At 35.4% G+C, this 27,489-nt stretch overlaps 1 protein-coding gene across 4 annotated transcripts; it reads right to left on the reverse strand.

Moving 5' to 3' along the window:
* Positions 1–1,198: 1,198 nt before the first annotated feature.
* Positions 1,199–27,146, reverse strand: LOC113864741 (ribosome-binding ATPase YchF). 4 transcript variants are annotated; one of them, XM_027498801.1, is made up of 11 exons: positions 26,817–27,146; positions 24,753–24,941; positions 24,555–24,608; positions 24,223–24,333; positions 14,000–14,062; positions 13,650–13,904; positions 10,163–10,309; positions 9,895–9,922; positions 9,459–9,529; positions 7,601–7,660; positions 1,199–1,590 (listed from the first exon to the last, which is right to left on the reverse strand). In XM_027498801.1, the coding sequence occupies exons 1-11, from the start codon at positions 27,033–27,035 to the stop codon at positions 1,522–1,524; spliced, it is 1,266 nt and encodes a 421-aa protein (XP_027354602.1). In that variant the 5' UTR covers positions 27,036–27,146; the 3' UTR covers positions 1,199–1,521. The 4 variants fall into 4 exon arrangements, 3 of the variants coding, with proteins under 3 accessions (XP_027354602.1, XP_027354604.1, XP_027354605.1); XM_027498803.1 differs by having other exon boundaries at positions 1,218–1,590; positions 24,573–24,608; XR_003504913.1 differs by having other exon boundaries at positions 1,289–1,590; positions 10,171–10,309.
* Between the last annotated feature and the right edge of the window lie 343 nt (positions 27,147–27,489).

The raw sequence follows: 27,489 nt of genomic DNA on the forward strand, positions 1-27,489 counted from the left end.
TTAGGTATTACATTTAAACTTTTGGTGTGTCACATATTGCTTTTGCTCAACATAATAGAAGTTATCACATGTCAAGTAAATTACAGTCCATTCAATTATAGTTCAAATAAATATTGTAAAAAAATGCTAAAAAATTTTCTAACACACTTTTTTTTTACACAATCTTAATCAAGGGTAAAATTTGTTAAGAATTACAATTTTATATTGGTCTCACTTTTTTTAACTCCTAAATTAATGTTTTTCTCTCATACTTTTATAATTTTTAATAAATTTTAGTATGTAATTAAACGTGGGTTGAAAAAAAGTACTTTAGAGTATGTTGCTTTCATTCCTCAAATATAGTATTCAACTTATACATGTGTATTAGACTAAGACTACCGATTAATGATTGAGAATGATTTTTTTTTTCTTCATTATACCATATAGAAATTTTTGTTTCTATTTTGAATCAAATGGCAGTAGAGGATATCATTTTTTGTATTACAAGTAGGGAGCTGTGATTGTAGTTTGCAAGTTGGCCAGTGGTTTGTCATGCACAGCGATTTTGCTTCTAAGCAAATAAAAATCTTTGCTGTGCTTCTCCACTTTTCATCATGCTTCACACTTATATTTTATTTCTTTTATTTTTCCTTCTTTGCTGAACTAAAAATCACTAGTGACTTGGAAGCTAAGCTGAAATGAAGTTTAATTATATATTACATGCTTAAGCAGGATTAGCAGGTGGACGGGTCCTATCTACTCATCAGTAAGAGTCCGTGATAATGAAGATAATGCTACAATATGCAAGTTTCCTTCAAAAAGAAGAATAGTGCTATCAATATTACCAAATGACTTATTTAACAAAGGCTTATCGAATGACTTATTTCACGGAAAGATGTTAGGTTCAGGGACCACGTGTGGCATGCACATTTTCTCAATCGCAGACTTATTTGTTGAAGGCCTTCATATTTTTTCGGGACCAATCTGAAGTTTTACTTCTGCATAATTCACTAAAGCCAACTCTAGTATAATTTAAGCATTACTTGATGTAGCCAAATGATTAAAATAAATAAAAAAAAGCTGCATATAAAGGGAGCTGCTGGTGTTTACATTTGGAGTATAACATGAAATGTATACTTGCACATAATTTATATTTTTAATTGTTCGCTATATACCGGGGGGAGACTTTTCATCCTTATTATTATACTAAAAAGTATTGAAGCATATTCATTGTATTGCACTATGAAATTTGCTTTCACTAAAACAGAATTACAAAACAATGTCTCTTTAGATTATAACCAGCAATTGGCTGAAAAAATTCTGAACTGTAGTCATTAATTATGTCAAAAATTTCTAACTTGTCTAAAATAAAAAATTGTCTCAACTTCACCACTGACACCTAGCTGAGAGTATTTATCACTAGAAACAAACATTGATTATCCAAACTATAATCAGCAATTGGCTGAAAAAATTTTCTGACCTTAGTCTCATAAACATATCTCAACTTCTCCACTGACTTGCAGCTGGGAGCAGTAAATTCTGCTACACATTGAATCGGAACAGCATGACATCTCCTTCTTGTACAATGTAGTCTTTACCTTCAGATCTCAACTACAAAGAACACATTTAGGTGAACATAAAATAACATGCCAGGAGAAAAGAAACTAATTTCCTGTTTATAGATTTGCACAGATTTGAACAGGGGACAGGTAAATGATAGATGCTGAATTACATTAGTGTGTGATACAAACTGGATCAGAATATGGAATGAAAAGACTGTATGAAGAAACCTAACCTGATCTTAGCACCAATATGGTGCAATGCCAGGAATAGAAAGGATGTACAAAAAAATGTTGATACCTTGAATATTCTAGAGATCTAGGCTTCTCCCAAGTCCCTATAACACTTATGAAATCTCACCCTTCCACTGGCTTTCCCTCCCCTATTTATACTAACTAATAACAGATTTTATTATTCAGTTACTGGCTTCCCTCTCCCAATTCACACTAACTATACAACAGATTCTGTTATTCTATTATAGCATATTAAGATAACTCTGTTACCATAATCCTATTCCTCCTACTATAGACTCTCGTTAGAGTGGCCCAAAATACTAATAATCATATCACCCAAAATACCAACATGAGTCGTCACTCCTACCTATGAATTGATGCATGCATAATTTGCATATTATTCATACATGTATGAGCACTTAATATTTCCTATATTCATGCATTTAGTACTCATTTTAGCATGCATTTTGTTTGTTACGAACATTTAATGCTTTTTGTGTGTTATCTTGAAGGTAGTGAAATTCCAAGATATAAGAAAAACCTTTTAACAAAGACCAAACAAGGAAAAAAGCAAGGACTAGAAGAGTCTTCAAACCCAATTAGGCCTTAAAGCTAGTAATTTGGTTAAGTAAATGATGGTCCAGAAGCAATAATTGCCTCTACTTGGCCCCAACCACAACCATGGTTCATATACAGCAAGAACAAGAATCCAAAAGCGACCATGGCCTGTGATAGAGCCCAGAATGAGGATGCAGGCCCAAAGGGATAGCTGATTCACCAAATGTCACATGGGCCAAAAGTGTTGAAGGTCTATACTAGGAAGAATAGAACAGAAAGGGGTTAAAAAGGAATGTTAGAGTGAGTTGGGCACAGCGAGAAGGTGGAGGTTGATGTGTTGTTACATGCTTGCACATTTTTGGGTGTCAAATAGGAGAATGTGGGAGGATGGAGAGTCATAGCTCTCTGTAGGAGCTTTGCTCTGTGGCTTTTTTCCGCTATAATTCCTTTTATTTTATTTTCAATATACATATCAGTTTCTATTTTGTTATTGTTCAGCTGCATCCACTTGTTTGTACATAATTGATACCAGTTTTGCATGAGACCCGCAGGTAGACATACATGCCACCCAGAAAGAGAGAAAACAGAGGTTTGATGGAGGTGAAAGTAGCAGCTCTAGGAAAAGAAATGGCTAGCATCAAAATTGTCATGGCTCAAATGCAAACCAAGTCGGACACAAATCATGAGAAATTAATGGCATTTGTTGAGAATATATTATAATTACTACTATTTATTGTAAATACTTATTGTCATTATCTCCGTAATTATTTTCCATTATCTTTATGATTATTCAGAGATACTCTAGAATATTATCTTGTGTAAATATCAGGATTAGACTCTTGTATATACATGAAAACTGTTATGTATTCACACAAGATAGAATTTCAGAATGTACAAGTTGGTATCAGCAACTCAAATCTTGGGGTCTCTGCTTCTGCACGCCAAACCCTAGCTGCCTTCAAAACAACACTAAAACCATAGTACTCGTCTCATTGCGGCATACATTTGCACCTTCATTGTTCTTAGGCCCTCATTTTTTCAATCTATCTCAACTGCTGAAAACCCCTACCACCACCTCGGTCAACAATCAACTCTAACAACAACGCCATCTTGAGTGCAAGGCTAAGACTGGCCAAACCCTGCAGAGTTTTGTCTCCAGCAGGGGCATCACACACTGCCACACTACCATACACCTCGCGGTGTGTAGAAGTCATGTTGCAAACGTCATTTTGTTCGTCAAGACCTCCTCTGTTGATTGGGATCCTTCAAATCCTACATGTTCTCTATAAAAACATTTTTTTTTTCTTTTTCACCATAGTTGAACAAAAGGACTTTATTTCTCTTGCTAAAAATAAATTAGAAAGCCTAAGAGCTCTTATCAGCACTTCCTTGAGTAAGTCCTCGGACACTTGCTCTCTTGTCATGATTGGTAAGAATTCTAGCTTTTCTTCTTTTAATATTTCATACTCTATACCAGGGGATATTTGGATAATTGATTCTAGTGCTTCAGATCACATGATCCCTCCTCTTCCAATCTTTCTCTTTTACTTTCCATCTATTTTATTTGGTACAAATCACATTATATTTTCAAATGATTCACAAATTCCCATTCTTGGGTGTGGCAACATTCAAACTCACCAACTCTCTTACATTAAAAAACATTCATGTTCCTGAACTCTCCAATAACCTTATCTCCCTCCATCATGAACTCACACGTGATCTAAATTGTGTAGGAACTTTCTTTTCATCTCATTGTATATTTTAGGATTTTGTCTTGGAGGAGACGATTGGAGTTGCTAAGGAACGAGGAAGGATATATTACTTTCAATTAGTTCAAAATGAAGTTCAAACGATGTTTGAAGAAGGGAGGGTAATTCCTGTAATCAGTCTTCTTCTAACTATATATCTCCTCTCAAATTTGGCTTGAACATAGGCATGTAGGTCATCCATCTTTTAGTTTATTTAGGAATATGTTTCCTTCTTTGTTTTTGAAAGAATTAGTTAAGTCTTTTCAACATGATGTCTGTCAGTTTACTAACACCATTGTGTTACTTTTCCCACTACTTTTTGTAAAAGTAATGCACCTTTTGATCTTATCCACTCTAATACCGGTTTCTATTGTTAATATTTCTGGTATTAAATGGTTTGTATCATTTATTGATAACTACACACGTTACTTAGATTTATTTGAAGAAAGATAAAACTAAAATGACTTAATTGTTTGTGATTTTTTATCACCTAGTTCAAACAAAATTTGAACAAGCAATTAAACACTTAAAGACAGATAATGGACCAGAATATGTGAACCAAAAATAGTCGTAGTTTCAACAAGAGAAATAAGTTGTTCAAAAGTTGACGTGTGTAGATACCCTTCAACCAAATAGAGTAGTAGAAAGGGAAAATTGACATCTCTTCGAGGAGACAAGAATTTTTTAACCAAAAATAGTCTTAATTTCTAAAAGAGAAATGAATTGATGTGATTGGATGCCCCTCAACAAAATGGAATTGCAAAACGGAAAAATGACATATCATGGAGGAGATGAGAATATGTGAACCAAAAGTAGTCTTAATTTCTAGAAGAGAAATAAGTTGTTCATGAGTTGACATGCTTAGATGCCCCTTAACAAAATGCAGTTGCAGAAAGGAATAATCGACATCTCTTGGAGGTTACTAAAGCTCTATTATTTTAGATGACAGTACTGAAATCATATTGGGGAGAAGTAGTTTTAATGGCTGATTATTTAATCAATAGGTGGCCTAGTCACATTTTGAATGGCTCTAGTCCTGTTCAGTCAATGTTTATCTTTCATTCTTCTGTTCCTATTATGAATAGCCCTCAAGTTTGTGTCTGTAATTGTACTATCTTTGTTCATGCTCACAAGAACATTGTGGCAAATTGGATCCTCAAGTTGTTAAATGTATTTTCAGAGTATTCTCCAAATAAAAAGGTCCATAAACGTCACTCTTCAAGTTATCGTGTTTACCTCTTTATGGATGACACTTTTAATGAAACAAAGTGATTTTATTCCCATCCTCAACTTCAAGGGGAGAATCTGCAAAAAGTTGAGTCTGTTGATGACCTCATGAGTCATTGTCATTCCTTCTTCTTAATCCTTGTTATCTACAGGAATTGGCTTCTCCTTCCTTTGACTCAAAAAAAGAGAAAAGTGACTTAGTGCCAACAAAACCAAGCACAACTACCTTGGTTTACTAGAGGAGAAGAAAACTTGACCTAGTCCACAACTTCAATCAAGTGAACCGAAGGTAAAGAATATGTCATTTTTTGGTCTTCACATGAAACTCTTCATCAAACTTCTTATGCTAATACCCCTTAACCCCATGTGAAGATCAATGGGATACAAATAAGTAATTCACATCTTAAAATATATCAAAAGTCCTCCAAGAAAAAGACTCTTGTATGAAGACCAAGGTCACACTCAATTTGTGGGTTACTTTGATATAGATTGGGCATGCTCTCTTGTTGATAGGAAATCCACTTCTAGCTATTGATTGCATTCTTATTGGAGATAATTTGAATTCTTGAAAAAGAAAGAAAGCTTGTTCAAGGGTAGAAGTAAAATATTGAGTCATGGTTTTAGCCACACGAACTTATATGGCTTAAACAATTGCTCAACAAACTACAATTTCAAGAGATTATGCAAATGAAACTCATTCGTGATAATGTGCCCCCCATATTGCCTCAAATCATGTGTTTCACAAGAGGAAGATACATATTGAGATAGTTTGCTACTTCATTAGGGAAATTTTATCCTAAGATATCACCACTAGCTTTGTTAATTCAAATAATCGATTGGCAGATGTCTTCATCAAGTCTTTGAGAGGTTCTCTTATTGGTTATATGTGACAAACTTGGTGCATATGGTCTATTTCAATACTCTTGTGGTATCTACTCCTTTGCGGATATTTCCTTATTTGGTAACTTCTTTATTTTTAATTTTAAAATTTTAAATTAGGGGAAAACTAGTCATGCATGGGTGTGTGTTTCTATATAAAGGAAATGAGTAGGTATTCTAGGAGGACTGAAAAAATTTCCACCTACTTGATGAGTGTTAAATTATGCAATTATAATAATAAGAAAATTTATCTTTGTAATTATGGTAATTAAGTAATTGTATATTATGTAATTACATTTTATTTATGACTATCAAATAAATATATGCTCCATTGTATAATTAAAACACATATTCGTCCAATTTATTGTATTAAAGTTGGAACCTATTAAGCTAAAGCCTTCGTTTAATCCCACCATTACGCACTTGAACTAGCCTTCCACATTTTATATCCTTTCTTCATTGAGTATTCCCGTGGCCTCAAAGCACTGCTTCACATTAATCAGTCACCAATAGGCTTCCCCTTCAAATGTTGGTATCTCACGCATTCTTTCTTGAATTTTTCAAAAATCTGTTTGTTCATTCTTGCTAACCAGAAACACCTCTTGGATTGTCTTCAAGATGCACCCCCAGCTCTACGATTGGAGCTTTGATACCAGTTGATTGAAAATGGATCAAAATATGAATGAAAAGAGTGTATTATTAATGAAAAACCCTAACCTGATCTTGCCCCAATGTGGTGCAACACCAAGAATTGGAAGGATGTACAAAAAGAATGTTGATTCCTAAATATTCGACAGATCCACACCTCTCCCAAGTCCCTATGGTTTCCCTCCCCCATTAGTACTAATATAACAGATTCTATTCTTTTGTCACTGTTTCCCTCTGCCAATTCATACTAACTATATAACAGATTATGTTATTCTGTTACAACATATTAAGACCTCTATTACCCAAAATATTATCCTCCTACTAAAGACTCTAGTTATTGGAGGATGTCCATCAGAGTGGCAATAGACAGTCCCTTTCAACATATACATATTATCTAAGGAATCATTGTCTTCCTTGCCAAGTTTACTATCATTTTGTTATGGACAAGTAAAGTGGTATCCATTTGATACTAGGATGGCATGAAGAGTATTGAACAGCCTAATTAATATGCCAGCAATGTAACAGTTCAGATTATCAATTGAAAGACACAAGAATGGTTGAAAAAATGAAAGCATAATTTCCTTGATTAAACCAATGAATTCAGGTCATGTTGAACAAAAATCCAAATGACCAATTAAATCACATGTTTCAACAAATGTCAAAAACATGATAAGCAAACACTACTAAAAGTAAAATAATATATATATATATATATATATATATATATAAACTAAGTTTACAGGGAGGAAAATGATATAAGCAACTTACAAGTCCTTTCTCTCGCGCTGCAGCTAGTGAACCAGCAGCAACAAAATCATCATATGACACCTAATTTAAAATAACATTTTTAATGAAGGTTAATAAATGCAGTATGCAAACTTTGACATGCTTCAAATAAGCACAATAGTGTAAGTAATAAAAATAATATTTTTGTAGGGTCTCACTTGATTCAGTTGCCAAATACAGTGAGAACCACCTTTAATTTTTGCCTATACTAGTGCAGTATAAGTCAAAAATAAATACAGAAAGCTAATTCTTGGATATTTAAAACAAAGTTTTAACTTATCAAAACTTGTTCTTTTTTAAGATGTTCCAACATCAATTAAGAATGTAAAAAATACTCCTTATGAGACTTGGATAATCCTCCCCCTCGAGAGCTAGCTTCTAAGGTTGAATTGGGCCCGTTCAATTTTTAACATGGTATCAAAGCTATAAAATGTCCAGTTCATGAAAAATTCACTATAGATGTCTTGTCTCAAGCAAGAGGAATGTGTTAAGATATCTCACATTAGATAGGAATATGACTAAAAAGAAACTCCTTTTAAGATTTGAGCAATCTTCTCTCCTTTTATGTGTGCAATTCATGCATAAGTTTATAGGTTCTACTTGAGACAGAAACAGACTAATTAGGTTTAAAACTGAATGCTTAATTACATTCAGCAGCCATGGTATTTGTAATGTAATTCTGTACAAATCTGAATCCCCTGATATAGGGATTGAATGAGTAATTACAGCTGTTCCTAGTTAACTTAATTACATATCAAATCAGATTTCTCTCTCTCTCTCTCTCTATATATATATATAAGGAAAGAATGGTAACTACATTAATAACGGAATATATAACATGCATCAAGCTAATCACAAATATAATTTATCCTTGGACCTTAAAGTGACTCAATAAGTTTTTCAGCTAGTTGGTCATTGGAATTCACAAATGATGTGATAATCTCACAGGAAAGAACCTTCTCATTAATGAAGTGGCAATCAATCTCTATATGTTGGGTTGGCTCATGAAAAACAGAATTAGAGGTAATGTGCAAGGTTGTCTGGTTATCACAAATAAGCCTTATAGATCCTACCTTACAAAACTGCAACTCAGAAATGAATTGCTTTAGCAACCCAAGTTCGCGTGTGTAATTGCCACTGTATGGAAACTAATTCCTAGGAGTTTATTAGAATTTGAATTCATTAATCTAAAGTAATTGCGTTTTTAATTCTTTTGCTTTTTTCTACTTTCTTTTTATTTGATCTTATCAATCATCACCATACAAGCTACCTTCTGGAGTTGAGTTAGGCTCAAGCCCAAACTTAAGATAGTATTAGAGCCTATTGTAATCCAATATCAAGCCCTCTTTGATTAAAAAAAATCAACCTAGCCACAAGAATTTTCCTAGTGTAATTAAACTGGATCCATGGATATCCCATGGCAATTTACCTAGTCCCACGACTTTTCTAGTGCAATCAAAAAATTAGTCCTACAATTTCCAAATTTCAGATGTCTGATTCTAAGCATGAGGGGGCGTGTTCAGATCCCGCATCAAACGTAGATACAATCATAGCAAAACTTAAAAAGACAAATGCAAGAGTCACCTTATGACACTAAGGCGCAAGCCCAAATTTAAGATTTTTCATATTTTCTAGCATAAACTTTGAGCAAAACTAACTATTCTTACCATTGAAGTTTGTCAAGTATAGCCTATTCCCCCACATTTTCTAGAGTATTAAACATCAAAATTCACCTCCACCTTTTTCTTTTTGTCTTTAATTTGTAAAATACTTGTTGTGCCAAGTCATATGCTATAATTGATTATAAATAGGAGTTCAAAACTATATCCTTGTTACTTACAGTTTCTGCTCGAATGAAACCCTTCTCAAAGTCAGAGTGAATAACTCCAGCAGCTTGAGGTGCAGTCATTCCTAGTGCAACAAAGGTTTACACTTTAGAAGAGTAATCCAATCTAACTAGAATCCTTATATCATTATTAATTATGTTTGGTTAATCAATCAGATTTGATATTCCATACTAAGATATGCAATCAATCTTACAAAAGAAAGGTGCACAAGATCATGTAAACAGAGGCATATTTCAACAAAAGGAAAAATAGTCACTTAATTGCCCATCCAAAGATAAAAATAAATTCCATTTTAATACCCTATTTAAATTACTACTATGTGGGCAATTATTTGAACAGGGTGTTCAGAAAAGGATAAAATCCATTCAAAAGTAATGTACCAAGTAGTATTGTGCAATTTAGAGTCTCATCCAGCAAGAAAATACTAACCTGCAAGTATTGTCCATGCTTTTGTCTCCTGTGTACACATTAGAAAACATGATCAGTTTTGAGCATTAAATATATGATATGCAATCAAAACTTCTGGAGTTACAATTTATGTCTTGATGAACATTTTCACAGCTTAGGACAAATTACTTATCAATTACTGGATTAATCAAGCAATTCAAATCTTTGAATGTTATTATCAATATATATATACATTTAACAGGATATTAAAACTATATTTCTCTCTAAAACTTTTTGAGCTTCCTATTACCTTCTCACCAGAAGTAAAATAAGTACGCAGCCCCAAAAGGTCATAGGTTGCCCTAATTAGGTTCCCAAGACCACTTTCACTTACACCAAGAGATTTCAAATATTCTTCTCTTTCTTCAATTGGTAGTTCAGTAAGCTCTGCCTCAACCTGCAAGGACAAATAACCTCATCTTGATTCTATGTGGTGACAATAACAAAAATGTCAATAATTGTTTTCTTAATCTTCAGAGATGATGATAAGACAAGCACAACAGTTCTAGAAAATGTTGCTACGAGGCAACATGCCCTGTGAAAACACATGTAAAGTTCAAATAATAAAAAATCAAATGCTATATGTGAAACTAGAATAGAAAGGAAACCCCATTGAAAAGGAAAAGGGCCACGCAGCCCTATTGATATTTTGTCAGAGAAAGAGTTTGCTCTCAGCAAGCTTAAAAGTAGTAAAATCATTTTAAAAGTAAAAGAATGACTAGGCTATCTTTTCAAATTAGAGTAACTCGAAAACACTATGGTAACATCCCTGATGGAAACATGTAAATATAGTATAGGAGAGTTCTTATTATTGTAATGTAATTATATTTATCTGGTAACTGCATATTCTTATACTTAAATTGTACCCATTCCAATATTAATGACATAACTTGAAGGAAAGGCAATTCTGAATATTATTATTTCAGTTGAGAAAGACTGATTAGTGATTACAATCACTAATATATACACCAAGTCTAATTCTGAACAAAATCTGTCTCATTAACTAATAAAATCAATCCTAATAATTGATATGATTCATAACATTAAATATAGAATAAAATCAGTTGATTACTCTTCCTAAAATGGAATAGTTACTGCATTTACAATTACAACATATATTTATAGTATTTACAACCCCCTACCCCTTTCAAGGTACTGAGTGGAAATCAAACACAGCTTGCAAATAAGCTCTTGAAATCATTTGGTAGGCACCCCCTTAGTCAATTACATCTGCTAACACAATAACTTCATAGGACCTTCATACATTTCTTTCTGTTGAGAGAGAAAATATTGAATCCATGTGTTTAGGGCACAGCGGAGTTATTCCAATTTATAGAGAAGAGTACATAATTACAAAATATACAGTTACTATATTTACAAAATTCTAATAAATTTTAACACTCCCCCTCAAGCTAAAGCATATAGGTCATATGCGCCAAGCTTGTTATATATGTAGTTAATTCGATGACCCCTTAGTGACTTAGTAAATATGTCTGCTAGTTAGTCATGGGAATTGACAAAACTAGTAGATATTTCTCCGGACATGACTTTCTCTCTGATAAAGTGAAAATCAATTTCAATGTGTTTTGTCCTTTCATGGAATACTGGATTTGAGCTAATATGCATAGCGGCTTGATTATCACATATAAGTTATATATGTGTGACCTCTCCGAACTTTAGTTCTTGAAGCAACTGTTTGTAAAGAGTTGTTGGGCTTGTGTCCAAACAGCTTTGCAGGTTTTGTGAGTGCGAAAGACATCACGAAGAGATGGGTGAATGATGGCTCGGATGATACAGCACAGCTGAGCGTCAACCTTTTTCCACAGAGGAAAGTCGGCCTCCGGGACATCATATGCTGTTTGGTTGAGATGTGTCTCATAACCCTGTCCAACAAGTCAAAGTTCAATGTGAGAAGCCCAGGAGGAGTAGTGCTTACCATCCAACTGCTTAGAAGAAAGAGGTGCAATGACATGGTTGGTAAAAATCTGAGTGCTTGCTTTTGGAGTGCTTGCTTTTGGAGTGCTAGAGGCAGCCATTGGTCAGCGAGAAGAGAGAGAAAATGCCCAAACAGCAGCGAAAAAGGGCAAAACAAAGGTGTATAAATGTCCAAACAGCTAACTGACACCGGATACAGGTAGAGGCAAGAGGGGCGAGAAAACCCCAATCGACAGCGTCAGGAAAGGATGCTCGACGCGCGGAGAGAGAAAATGGTGAGTGAGAAAACAGACTGAGGAGAGGGCGATGCGTGGAGCGCATGAGGGCTCCGATGAAGGCGCAATCAGCGGGGTTCGGCCGATCTGACAAGGGCGACCACAACAGCGGGGTTTTCGTAGTGATTGGAGGTCAGACAGCGGCGGCGGCAGTGCCGGAACAGTGGCAGCGGCACCGGAAAAAAAAAGGGCACCAATGAACAGTGAGTCCACTGGGAAGTAAAACGGATTAGGGTTGCCTATCTAAGCTCTGATACCATGTTGAGAGAGAAAATATTAAATCCGTGTGTTTAGGGCACAACAGAGTTATTCCAATTTATAGAGAAGAGTATATAATTACAAAATATACAGTTATTATATTTACAAGATTCTAATAGATTCTAACACTTTCAAATCATCTAATACAATTTTCAAAGGTTCTTTCCATTTAATTCAATAAAATCCTTCTTCTCTTTCCTATTAATATTATTGGTGGTCCAAACAATGACCCTTATCTTCAGAGATAATTTCTTTCTTTTGGAGCTCCTTTAATATATTCTAGTATATGGACCATCACATTTCAGTCATCCTCACTTATTAAAGTTAAGAATTGACTAACAACACCTATAGCGAAGAAGATGGTCATTATTAGTATGATCATTAGTGGAGGGCTTGTTGCTCCATGTACACTTCTTGCAATTCATCATGAAGAAAAGCATTTTTAATATCCAATTGGTAAAGAGACCAATAACAAATAGCAGACAGATAAAGGGAGTAACAGAGAACATTTTGGCTAAAAGAGAGAATATATCACTATGGTCAAGGCCAAAAATCTGATTATATCCTTTAGCAACCAAACATTCCCCTTCCTATGCAATCAACCTAACCATCTGGACCAATTTCAACAATGTAAATTCAATAGCTTCCAACAGTAGATTTTTCCCAGGAAGTAGAAGTGCATCTGGTGGCAAACTTCTGCATCCAAACCAGTCTTAAACTTCAAAGACACTATAGAGAGAAAGTCTTTAGAGATGACTACACACATGTATTTATAATCACAAAAATGAGTTCAAAGAATCAATCAAATCCCCTATTTACAGTAACCATTACACAAATATAAACACATTATTAAAATCATTTTTCTAACAGACTCCTTGATGTTGAACCCACTGGAATGATGAACTTAAGGACTAGAAAGGTCGCATGCATGAACAGGTCACCACCACTTCATGAGAATGGAATCTATGAGTTTAATGATCTTCGCATGGCAGTGGGCAAGTGGATAGATGCCATTGTTTTCTTCCCTGACTCTAGATACCATGCAAGACTAGAAGAGGAAGGAGAAACCATTGAACGGTGAAAGTGTGAACAATACTACGTATATTTTTATCAGAGAAAGAAAGCCAGCACAACAAGCTTAAACAACTGTACAGCCATTTAAAAAACAAAAAGACTGGAATAACTATATTAACTAAGAGTAACAACTACGGTAACATCTCTATCTATCTAATAGTTTAATGAAATCAAAAGCCTTTCCTAAATGCATACCTGTGCTGAAATTGTTACAATTCCTGACTGCAACGCAGATGCAACATTTGTGACATCCTTTAGATAATTATTGTTTGTAGGATCAGCTAGATCAGATTCTGCAACATTTGCTACATATATAATAGGTTTCATGGTGAGCAAGCAGAGATGCTTTATAGCATCCCTTTCAAAATCTGTTAAGGTCACCGACCGTGCAGGTTTTCCATCCATCAGAGCCTGACAAATCTTTTCCAATCCAGACTTTTCTGCCTCTTCCTAAAATCAAGAATTTCAAAATCAAGTTGAATGATGTATTTCAACTAATAAACACAAGCGTCAATGACTCATGCTAGCATTTGAAGACAAACAACCTTGAGTTTTGATTGTGAATCCTTCGCCTTGCCTTTCTTTAGTTTATCCATTCTTTTATCAATCTGCATTTCTTGGAAAAAAGGAATATTCAGTTCAGTCTGTCAATTTTGTCATATAAATCCATAGCAAGTGTTTGGGCATGCATAGATAGACTCCAAGAACCCAGAAGCACTAATCACAACAAAGAGGAAGAAAAATAATACAATAATTTCATCCAAAAATTTTAATACGTTCATAAAAAATATGATTGTGTCCAATTGTGCCACAAACACAGTTTAAAATGATAATAGCATTCCAAGGTGTTGTAAAAAATATAAATCCAGTAATTTTGTAAAAAGGAAAATTATGTAATTATAGTAAACATTAATTCGCATGATTCTATGTAACTAAAAATCATGTATTTATTGTGTTCTCAATATTAATAATTAGCTTTGCTGTATATTAAGAGACATGGATCCATCCTATTCCTCTTGTTTCTCTCATCTCTCTCAACATAGTATCTAAAGCCTGACGGGGGGCAATTGTGTCTACCTAGTGGACCCACTTACCACCAGTGCCAAGTTTCTTTTCTTTTGGAAACCATGCTCCATCTCTAGTTTCCAAACTATTAGTTTACTTCATTTTTCTCTTTCATTGCAACTATTTCGACACCACTGCCACTACCTGTATCTTTTTTTGGCCATTCTCAAAAGTAGGCTAAGAATTGGTATATCTTTCATTGAAACAATGTACAGAATATATACAGCAATCGTATGCTATTTTAGGAAACACCATTAATTCCTATGCTATTCTTGGATCCCTTGAATTATGGGATCTTTATTTTTGCATATCTGTACATATAAACAAATCTCCTAATTATTACTTTCTAAAAATACTGTTCGGAAATTATTCTTTCCTAAAACTACTCTGTTTCCCACACTCCCCCTCAAGCTGGTGAATAGTCATTTTCAATTCCCAGCTTGGATATAATCCTTTCAAAACTATGGCTGCTCAGTCCCTTAGCGAGGATGTCAGCAAGTTTTTGTTGAGAGGACACATAGTACATATCAAGCCACTATCGAGTTTTTCCTTGATGAAATGTCTGTCTACTTCAATGTGCTTAGTTCTGTCATGTTGGATTGGGTTATGGGCTATACTAATTGCTGATTTATTGTCACAATATAGTCTCATAGGTTCTTCCCATGTTATCCCTAGGTCTTCCAAGATTATTTTAAGCCATAGTAACTCACATACACCTTGTGCCATGGCCCTAAATTCTTCCAAGATTATTTACGTCGAATTGTTGCAAATTCCAATTACAATGGGCAGCAAGAGACAATATTACTCTAACCGTATTCATCTTAGCAACGGGAGCAAAAGTCTCCAAATAATCTACCCCATAGGTTTGAGTGAAACCTTTGGCAACTAGTCTTGCCTTATATCTCTCAATTGCTCCATCAGCCCTGTATTTTATTGTGTAGACCCACTTACAACCAACTGGTCTCTTACCATCTGGCAGAGTAACTAACTCCCAGGTGCTGTTTTTTTACAATGCATCCATCTCAGCATCCATGGCTTGCTTCCATTTTCTGTCAGACAAAGCCTCAGATAGGGTAGTAGGTGTGTTTGAGGTGTTTAGGTTTACAAGGAAGGTTTTATGGGTAGGGGAGAAATTTTTAAAGGACAAGTAGTTGGAGAGAGGATACAGTGGGTGTTTGGTGCATTCCCTCGTTCCTTTTCAAATAGCAATCGGAAGGTCAAGGTCATCATTCTGTGTTTCGGTTTCAACCTGCATAGTTGAAGAATCAAAGGGTATTACCTCTGTTTGCAGAGCCAGATTGGAGTCTTGGACATGGGTCGAGCTTGGAATGGCCTTTTTCTTTCTCGAATACACCAAGTTTTTTCCATACCTTGTATCGGGTACAACTTCAACACTTCCTTGGTCTGATTCAAGTACAGCTTCAACACCTCCTTGTTCTGATTCATGATCACCTTCACCTTCAATATGATCACGTAAGGATTCAAAAGTTAAGTTAGGGAGGACAGAATTTGGGCCAGCCTGTGTTTCCTTATCTTCACCAAGATTCTCCCCCTGAAGATAAGGTATACTAAAATAGCCTTCTTGTTCATTGAAAGTGATATCCCGAGACACAAAAAAAATTTTGGACGGTGGACAATAGCATTTATAACCTTTTTGGGTAGAAGAGTAACACACAAAGACACACTTCAAGGATCTAGGATCAAGTTTCCCCCTATCGGTACTACAAATATGAACAAAGGAGACAACCAAAAATTCGCAATTTGAGATTGTTGGTAGTGGACAGATTTGGATAGAAAGATGACAAAACTTCCATAGGACTTTTTGATCCTAAGACTTTTGAGGGTAATCTATTGATGAGATGGGTCACAATAAGGACAGCTTCTCCCCATAGTTTTTTTGGAACATTATTCTGAAACAGTAATGCCCTAGTTTGATTAAGGATATGCCCATTTTTCCTTTCCGCAATCCCATTTTGCTGTGGTGTTTTGACACACGAAGACTCACGAATTATTCTTTTCTTTTGGCAAAAGGAAATAAGGACATGATTGAAATAATCTTTAGCATTGTCGGATCGAAGCTTCTTAATGTAAACACCAAACTGGTTTTTTACCATGAGGAAAATTTTTTGAAAGACTGAGCTGACCTCAGATTTTTGTTTAAGTAAGAAAACCCACATGACCCGAGTACAGTCATCTATAAAGGTGAGAAACCACCGAGCACTGGACATGTTTGGAACAGTGGAGGGCCCCCAAACATCAGTGTGAACAAGATAGAAGGAAAATGTGCTAATTTTATTACTAATTGGAAAAGGTACACACTTGTGTTTAGCAAATTCACACACATCACAATGAGAACTCTCAACATTTATTTTGTGAAATAAAGAGTGAAACATAACTCTGAGGATTCTAAAGGAGGGATGTCCCAATCGACGATGATAAAGTATGACTTTTTCTCTATTGGTTAACATAGATTCTGAGTTGAAGGAGTGACAGATTCTGCCTTGGCTGGACAGATTTGGATCTTCAAGGAAGTAGAGGCCATTCCATTCTCTAGCATGTTCAATCGTCCTTCTCGAATCCTTGTCCTGAAAAACACAATGATTGGTGTGAAATACAACCTTACATGACAAGTCTTTGGTGAGTTTTTGAATGGAAACTAAATTGGTAGATAATTTTGAGACATGGAGAACATTTTTCAGAGTAATTGAGGGGTTGATTTGAACACTTCCACAACCAGCTGCAGTTATAAGAGTTCCATCGGCTGTGGCAACTTTCCTATTACTAGGGCATGGAGAGTCTATGGAGAAGAGTTTGGCTAATGGTGTCATGTGGTCCGTGGCTCTAGAGTCTAGGATCCAGTATTGGTTAAAGTTTGTATATGAGACATTTAGTCCAAAAGAAAAAGGAAACTCACCTAAGTATGTCAAGGAACACGCACCTGTAGGTTTTTCTAATTTGCTGAAAAAGATTCTCACCCGTTCTATCTCATCTTGATTGAGGTTAGCAACAGTTTGGGCCGTAACTTCCAGTTTCCTTTCCTAACTTGTTTCATCAACAATATGAGCTTGTCCTCCCTTCTTTGAAGGGTTGCCTTTGTGTCCTCCTTCTCGGTCTCTGTTTGGAGGTTTTCCATGCAGTTTCAAACATTTCTCTCAGATATGGTGTGGCTTATTACAGTAGGTGCATCAAAGATCATTTTTCTTCCTCGTGAGTGTGAATACTCCTTTCATTTGTTCAGCCACCACAGCAGAGTTTTCTACTGCAGGAATATCCAACATGAGACTCCTCCAACTTTCTTCACTTCTGACAATTGCTACTGTTTCATTGAAGCATGGTACCTTCTGCTTCCCCAAGATTCGAATCCTTACTTGATCAAATTCAGAATTCAAACCAACAAGGAAGTCATACACCCTGTCCTGTTCAATATATTCCTTCAAAATTGTTGTATCCTCAAAACATTTAGTTTTTATGACCCTATAATGGTCCAATTCCATCCACAGAGACTTCAGCTCAGTAACAGTCCTATTCCCTTGTGTTTTGCTGCCAAGGTTTTTACTTTTATGTCATATACTTGGGCAGCATCTTTGGCTTTAGAGTAGGTTTGCTCTAAAGCGTCCCAAACCTCTCTTGCAGAGTTAAGAAACATACAAGTATCACTTATTTCTGAAATCATTGAATTCCAGAGCCACGCTATAATCATTGAATCCTCCTCATCCCATTTAGTAAACTTGGGCTCTTCCTTGTTAGGTGCAGTTTCAGTCAGGTGACCTGACTTCCCTTTTCCCTTGAGTATGGTGCAAACAAGCTGGGCCCACTTGTAGCTCTCCAGTCTGTTGGGCTTGGATATCCCGTTTTTCTGGGGTAGGATTCACGACTTCTTCACTTGACATTATGCAGGTAGAGTCACAAAATCAATAGAGGTTGAGAGAGTAGAAAACAGGGTATTTGTGCGATCAAGGCACAGGGAATTTAGCAGCAATGTAGGCTGCCATCTTAGGGTTAATGGTGCGGAATGCGGCAGCAATGCAGGCTACCGTCTTAGGGTTAAGAGTGCAGAATGCGGCAGCAATGCAGGCTACTGTCTTAGGGTTAAGAGTGCATAGACAGAGCCCCCTAAGTCGGGAGCTCTGATACCATCTCAAAAGTAGGTTAAGAATTGGTATATCTTTCATTGAAACAATGTACAGAATATATACAGCAATCATATGCTATTTTAGGAAACACCATTAATTCCTATGCTATTCTAGGATCCCTTTAATTATGGGATCTTTATTTTTACATATCTGTACATATGAACAAATCTCCTAATTATTACTTTCTAAAAATACTGTTCGAAAATTATTCTTTCCTAAGACTACTCCGTTTCCCACAGCCATCAAACCCTCAAGCAGACACACCAGGTCCAAATCAGCCCATTCTCGATGGTTCCATGTTGAACAAGCTCAACTGCTCAAGAATTTCTTTCATGTTGCTCTTGTGGTAGACTCTACCCACGTTTCATGTTCAATTGAGACATCCAAATCTTGCAAAGTTACAACAATTAGTACTATGTCTTTCTAAATTTTTATCTATATCTTGTGAGTCGTGTCAACTAGATAAATTTGTTCGCACTTGTTTTCATAGTTGCAACTAGTCGAGCTTCATCCCCTTTTGTTTTGGTTCACTCTAATCTCCTTTATTGTAAGTGTCATAAGTCAATTTCTCAATTGTCCTTTTAAAGAACATTGGTATACAATTGTTTGCTTAATAAAATATGTCAAGGGAGTTCTAGGAATAGGTCTTTTGTATGAAGACGTATTCAAGTTGTGGGATATTCTAATGTAGATTAGACAAGCTCTCCTGCAAATAGGAGATTCACCTGAGTATTGTGTATTTTTTGGTGATAATCCCGTAGAAGAATAAGAAGTAGAATGTTGTTGCAAGATCAAGTGTAGGAGTTGAGGAGTGAGCCAAGGCTTCAGCTACCATTCTACCAATAAGTTATTTGGCACAAATAGCTACTTAAGATACTGAACTGGGAGAGGCTAATCAAATCATCTGTGATAATTAAGCTACCCAATATATAGATATATAACCTCAAACCTAGTGTTTTATGTTAGAACCAAACACATTGAGATAAATTGTCATTTCATCTGAAAGAAGGTCTTATTTGGAGATACTTTCACTAACTTTCTCCATTCTAATGATCAACTAGCAGATATCTTCATTAAGTCACAAAGGTATCCTCGCATCAATTATATGTGTCAAACTGGGTGCATACTGTTATGAATAGCAATAATAGACGTGTTAGGATTAAGGTTTTTGTTAGTATTATAATAATGGCCTTGGCCTAATAGGGTTACATATGTATCCTTATAAATATAAGGGTCTCTATACATTGTAGAGCATTCAATTCCAATACACTAATTTGTCTCTCTCTTTCTTTATGCTCTCTCTCTTAATTCTACATGGTATCAAGAGCCTTCTAGGATTCCTCCTTCGTTGCCACTGCAGCTGCCGCCGCCACCAACGCCATCGTCACCACTGCCGCCAAAAACAAAAAAAAAATAGCAACTTCGAAAAAGGTCAACCATGGCTGCTATGGGGATGAAAGTTTCTTTCTAGCCATTGAGACGAAACCCAGGCAATTCCATCACTGTTTGTGGATATACAATGTCTGAACGTTATAGCCAGGATGTGCAGAATGCGCAACACAAGGGGCTGTTACGGAGATTGTATCTCTATCCAAACTTACTGATGTTAAGCTGGATGGAGATGGTACGAACTATATGGAGTGGAAGTATTTGGTTGAGATTAGCCTGGTGGAATGGGAAAGGACAATCATTTGACTGAAATGGCAATTGTCAATCCTAAAGATGTTGACACATGGACAATACGAGACAAAAAGATCCTTGCATTACTAGTATACTCTGTGGTATTTGCAATTTATTTTTGGAAAATCTGATAATTTAAATCAGTTGTATGCTTTCTTGCAGGAAATTTATCTACCCAAACAAAATAAACGAAAGCTAATGGACTATTTTTTGGAGTTTAAGAAGCATACTGAAGAGATACAATCTCTTTTAACCTGCAAAATCATTGACGAGATGATGGGGCATCAAAAGAAACTCATGGCTTTGAGTTGACTCTCCGGACTTGATCAAGAATATGAGGTAGTTCAGTCTCAGATTATGTCAAGTAAGCAGGTTGATAACTTACCGATGTCTTCTCCAAAGTTATGCAGTCTTCCTTTGAGGAACTCAAGAGCACTACTGAAAATGAGTCTCCTGACCACTTTGCCTTTGCACCCCAATACAGTCACCGTGATAGTCACTGTGGTGGAAGAGGTAGTCGTGGCCGTGGGCGTAGTGGAGATCGTGATATTGTACAGTGCTACAACTGTAGCAAATTTGACCATTATCAGAATTAGTGCACTCATCCTCCACAAAATCAATTGTTTTTTCACTCACCTCATCATTAAATTGCTTAATAACATTCTTTTTTTATTCTTGTGTTTTTCAAGATCTTCTAACACAGAGGATTATTGGTAGAAGTAAGGCATCTAATGGGCTGTATCTATTGGAAGAATAAAGACTTCCGCAAGCTTCTATTGCTTCTAGGAATAAAAAAGTGTCTTCTTTCCAACTTCATTGTTGTCTGAGTCATTCATCTTTAAGAGTTCTTAGGAAATTATGTTCTATTATAAAGTCTAATTTTTATTGAGTCATGTCAATTTGCTAAATATCATCGTAATGTTTATTTACCTCATTTAAATAAAAGGACTTGTGCCCCCTTTAAAATTATTTATTCTGATGTTTGGGGCCCTTGTCCAATTACTTCTAAATCTGGTTTTAAATATTTTATTACCTTTGTGGATGATTATTCTCATGTAACATGGCTGTTTTTTATGAAATACAGATTTGAAGTCTTTTCTATATTTTGTAATATCTGTGCTGAAATTAAAACTCAATTTAATATTTGTATATTTCTTAGAAGTGATAATGCTAAAGAATATTTTTCTGCATCCTTCACTAATTTTATGAATAAACATGGCATATTTCATTGGTATTCTTGTATTGTTACCCCACAACAAAATAGAGTAGCTGAATGTAAAAATCGTTATCTTATGGAGGTAACCCGTGCTTTAATGTTTGAAATGAAAGTTTCTAAACTTTTTTGGGCTGATCTTGTTCTTACTATTGCACATTTAATTAATTGCATGCCATCATCTGTGTTACATAGTGAGATTCCCCACTTTATACTTTTTCCATCATAATCTCTTTTATCTTTATCTCCTAAAGTTTTTGGCTGCACTTATTTTGTGTTTGATGTTCATCCTCAAGTAACTAAACTTGATCCAATGTCCCTAAAATGTGTGTTTTTGGGTTATTCTTAGTCACAGAAAGGTTATCGTTGTTTTTCTTCTGATCTTGGTCATTATCTTATTTTCTCTTATGTGTCTTTCTTTGAAAGTCTTTCATTCTTCAAGTCCTCATCTTCTAAGTCCATGTATGAGGTAGATGAACCTTTCTTAACTTATACTCTTGTTCAATCCACACATCCTGTTGCACCTCTGGCTCCTATTGATACAGGTTTCAAGTTCTTTGAGCGGACATACTCTCGCTGGCCAAAACAGCCTTCAAATGATGCGCCTCCCATGGCTAATGATATTCAAGAGGATACTCAATCTCTACCATTATCTCCTCAAATGTCAACAAATCTTATGTTTGATCTTGACCTTCCTATTGCTATCCGTAAAGGTAAGAGATTTTGCACTTATCCTATTTCATCTTATATGACGTCTGCTCATTTATCCTCTACATCTGAATCCTTCATGGTTGGTGTAAACTCTCTTTCTATTCCTACGACCCTTGCATATGCCTTCAGTCATGATGGTTAGAGACATGCTATGGAGGAAGAAATGTTGGCTCAAGACTAATGATACTTTGGATTTAGTTTCTCTTCCCAAGGGAAAACAAGCTATTGGTTGCAAGTGGGTTTACACTATGAAAGTTAATATAGATGGTTTTGTGGCTCGTTTGAAGGCATGACTTGTTGCAAAAGGGTATGCCCAAACTTATGGCATTGACTACACTAATACATTTTCTCCAATTGCTAAACTCTCATCTGTTCGCATCTTCATCTCTCTTGCGGCTATGCATCATTGGCCATTATTCTAGTTAGATGTCAAGAATGCATTCTCACATGAAGACTTGCAGGAGGAGGTGTACATCGAGCAACCACCTAGCTTTGTTGCTCAAGAGTAGTGTGGAAGAGTGTGTCATTTAAAGAAATCATTATATGGCTTGAAACAATCACCTAGAGAATGGTTTGGGAGATTCAGTAATGTGATTCTCGAATTTGGATTAGTGAGGAGTGAGAGTGATCATTCAGTGTTTTACAAATAGACTAACTGTGGTTGTATTTTACTTGGTTGTTTATGTTGATGATATTGTTATTACAGGTAGCGACAAAGAAGGAATCAGCAATCTAAGAAAATTTCTTCAAACCAAATTTTAGACAAAAGACTTAAGAATTCTGAAATACTTCTTGGGTATTGAAGTCATGTACTCTAAGTAAGGAATTTTTCTTTTACAGAAAAAATATGTCTTAAACTTACTGACTGAGATTGGACTAAAAAGAGCTAAATCATTTGAGACACTTATGGAGCTAAGAGTGAAACTAACAGCAAATGGAGTTCCTTTTGCAGATCCATAGAAATACAAAAGATTAGTAGGTAAGCTAAATTACTTGACTGTCACAAGGCCAAATATTGCTTTTCCAGTGAGTGTTGTTAGCCAGTTTATGTCATCTCACAAAAAAAAGGAATTGTGTGCAAAGATCATGGACATGCACAAATAGAGGCGTTTTTTTATGTTAATTGGGCAGGACCTATAGACAAAAAATCTACTACCGGATACTGTGTGTTCTTGGGAGGTAATTTAATTTTGTGGAAAAGTAAGAAGCAGAACGTTGTATTGAGATCAAGTGCAGATTCAGAATACAGGACGATGGCTTAGACTACTTGTGAGTTAATGTGGTTGAAATATATGCTGTAAGAGATGGGATTTGGTAGCACTAAGCGTATGCAACTTTGGTATGATAACTAGGCAATGATACACATCGTCTCAAATCCAGTTTTTCATGAACGGACAAAACATATTAAGATAGACTGTCACTTTGTTCGAGAAAAAGTTCAGCAGAAGCTTATATCCATCTCTCATGTTAGGACAAGCGTCCAACTAGCAGTTTGTTTACACAGGCTTTAAATGAAACATGTAGCAATTATATTTGTAACAAGTTGAGCATGATTAATAATAACAGGCTTGGCCCAGTAGGATTACATATGTATCCTTATAAATATAAGGGTCTCTACACATTGTAGAACATCCAATTCCAGCACACTAATCTGTCTCTCTCTATGCTCTCTACCTCTTAATTCTACACATACAATTTATATGCTCTAATTTGAGGGAGAGTGTAGTAAATAATATAAATAGCATAAATTTGACAAATAGGGAAATTGTGTAATTATATTAATCACATAATTAGCATGATTTTATATAACAGTTGATCAAGTATTTTTTGTGTTCTCAGTATAAATAACTAGCTCTATTGTGTATTGAGATACACAGATTCCACTTGTGCCTCGTTTCTCTCATCTCGCTCAACAAAAGGAAACAAAGGCAGTAAAATTGCATTGAAAGATGGCTAGGAAACTGACCTGGTCCAGGTCTGAGAAAACAAGCTCCAAGTTGATGACATCAATATCAGACTTGGGGTCAACTTTCCCATTCACATGAACAATGTCATTGTCTTCAAAACATCTTACAACCTAATGTCATAGTCAATAGATCCATAACCATTATAAATCAGAAAAGGGAATGAAAACTACCCCATATGTTTTAGCACATGCAGATTTTTCTAAACTCCCAAGTTCTGATTGAATATACATAGCTACTAAACTAGTACATAGAAAAGGGAAGACATAGAATTAAAAAAATAGAAGTAACTATGTAAGATAATGATGACATGGAAATGATGATAGATGAACACCTGAAGTATAGAATCCACTTCACGAATATGTGATAAAAACTTATTACCCAGTCCCTGCAACAGTCGAGATAAGAATAGAGATCAAAGCAATGCACATGTTAACTTTCTACACAAAAAAATATTACAAGTCATTGAAACAGATAAAAAATTAGGTGATTGTTGAGACCAAAAACAAGGAGAAGAGAACTTATAAAAAACCTCGCCTTGACTTGCACCCTTGACAAGCCCAGCAATATCTACAAATTCTATTGATGCTGGAACTACTCGTTGAGATTTGCTAAGATCGGAGAGCACATTGAGACGGGAATCTGGAACAGCAACAATCCCTACATTTGGCTCTATTGTACAAAATGGAAAATTAGCAGCTTGAGCCTTTCCATTTTCCACCTAGACATACAAGATCACTATATATTAAAAGGATACATTATTATTTATAGCTTTGGGAACTGGAGCTACACGCACACAAAACATCAATAGAACAATCAGACAAAACATAGAAAAGAAATTAAACCAAAAATCCCTCACAATATTTTGCTAGTCAGTTGATTACACAGAGGCATATGCAGATATTGCAAACTTAAAGCTAATATGATAATGACATATATATTTTTAAATAGTAGCCATTCAAATACAAGTCACCCCATCACAAGTAAGAAAGCCTATTTGGAAGTATAAAAAGAACCCATTGGAAAGTTCGCACTTAGATTTAATTTCAATGTCCTCTTTACAAGCTTAGGAGCATTTACTAAGCACTTATACAAAATGTTGTAGCACACTACGAACAGTAAACCATATATTATTTTGTTTTTATTGTCAACAGGACTCCTTGACATAGAATACTTTGGTACTCTACAAATCTTTGGACGATTGGAAAGGAATTCAAACAAGCTATGCACATTTACTATTCGCTTTAATAACTACAGTAAAGAAAATCTTTGCAATCAAACATTCATGAGCAAAATATGAAGTACGAACACCTTTCTTGCTTAAAGTGGCAGATTGTAAAACACATTTCCAACAAATCTTTGCACATTTCTTGCTTAAAGCTCGATTTTGATTTCCATGACCATGAGGTGACATTATTCTAGAAACTATAACTAACTCTTCTGATTAGATCTTCCCAGATGAGTAGGAAATTTAAATTATGAAGGAGGGCTTGTATTAACATCACTCCACTCCGTCTCCAACTCTCACCCGCCGGTGGTGAAGGTGGTGTTGTTTCACATCAGGGGTAGTTTTACCAATAGAGGTGGCACCAGTCATCGCCATTTGGAGAAGGCAGGATTTAGAGTCAAAGCTCTGTTACCATACCAGAAAGGAAAAAGAATAATTTTTTATATCAAAAAGGAAAAGATATAATTATTTCTCTTATGTTTTATTCGAGATACAACTCAATGATTTATTAGAAGAATTCGTTCCTTAAAAAGGAAATCAATCTGCTATAAAATCAAGTAAGAAATAAATACAAATATAAAATCTCCTATGATCTAATCAAAATCAGAATTTATAATAATCTGATTTCTGATACTGAATTATTACAAAAATATATCAACCCAAATCCCAAGAATATCTCACAACAATTACTTATATCTTACTTTAGCTTTTTTCCAAGCAATCTAAACAATCTTCTCAGCAAGTGCACTCCCATTTATATTGCATGTACAAAATAAAGCAGCGAAGTTAACAACGTTGCGTGACCCTTCGTCATCTGAATACAACAAACACCAACAGTACACATGTATATCTCCTTGGTAGCTCTAGCATTAGCATTAGCATTAAGCAAAACACGAAGGGCATCACCATTTTTTTCATATAAGTGTTACATAGAGGAACACACGAAGATCACCACTCCAAACAACAAATAAGTGCAAAATCAATACTAAATCTAAATCAGGGTCAATTCTAAGAATTTAAAAAACCATGAATCAACAACAAGCATTCCATCTATAATTCACATAAAGTGTGGACAGCTAAGCTCGTATCATTAGGGAAACCATCAAAAGCAAAATGTTGTGTCTCAAAAAGAGCCATTCAATTCACAAAGTTGTTCCCCGAAGTAACTTCACTTATAAGCATTCTCAAATACCTACCCATCATTTTATTAAATACCCAAATGAGTTACCCATGAACTGCATGAATGGGAACGGAATGAACAAAGACCCTTCATTTCGAGGAATACCCGGATGCAAAAAAAATAAGAGCTTTTTAGTTTCTTCTCGTTTTGGACCAAATATATCGAGAGAGAGAGAGAGAGAGGCTTACAACGGCATTAAAGAGAGTGGACTTGCCAACGTTGGGGAGGCCAACGATGCCAGCCTTGAGACTCATGCTTATCTTGGATGAAGAAGAAGAGAACCTTCGTTGAATACCATAGAGGCGAGTGTGTGAGGTGAAAAGAGTGTGATTTCTGAAGAGGGGTGACTTCAAAGGATGAACTAAACTGGGAACCAAGTGAAGGTGATTGTAAGCTGCTCTTGCCATTTTACTTGCAGGAGCAGAGAGACACAGAGAAGAGTGCTATCTATATATTATGTTAATTTGGTTGGTGCATTGTAACATAAAACATTTTCCAATGCCATTGGTGCATGCTTTCTTCCGTGCCCCCCGTTTGGGATTAGGTTTACGCTTTTTGCTAAAATCCTGGGACCCCTTTTTTAACATTTAGGTAACAAAATTGTTTTTATATTTTTACGACTCGTAACATAATGAAAGATGCTGAGGAATAATTTTTGGGTGATTGACGTGGTGACTTTTTGTTATAAAGTTTTGATACCTCGTAAAAAGTAAATATTTGTAAAATATTTATCCACATTATTTATAAGCTGAATTTTTATTTTTAGTTTAAATAATTTTTAATATTAATAAAAATCTCTAAAAATCTACATAATACTATATTTTTAATATTTTCAATTGTCTGAGTTTTTACTTTAAATTA

This window comes from Abrus precatorius, unplaced genomic scaffold (genome assembly GCF_003935025.1).
Source record: "Abrus precatorius isolate BTA unplaced genomic scaffold, Abrus_2018 Scaffold4, whole genome shotgun sequence".
Classification (NCBI taxonomy): domain Eukaryota; kingdom Viridiplantae; phylum Streptophyta; class Magnoliopsida; order Fabales; family Fabaceae; genus Abrus; species Abrus precatorius.

Coding starts and splice junctions, on each gene's coding strand:
- LOC113864741 (XM_027498801.1), bottom strand. CDS start 27,035: ATGGCAAGAGCAGCTTACAATCACCTTCACTTGGTTCCCAGTTTAGTT. Junction 24,334..24,554: donor AAGTGGATTCTATACTTCAG/GTGTTCATCTAT, acceptor CTATGACATTAG/GTTGTAAGATGTTTTGAAGA. Junction 9,923..10,162: donor ATTTTACTTCTGGTGAGAAG/GTAATAGGAAGC, acceptor ATGTGTACACAG/GAGACAAAAGCATGGACAAT.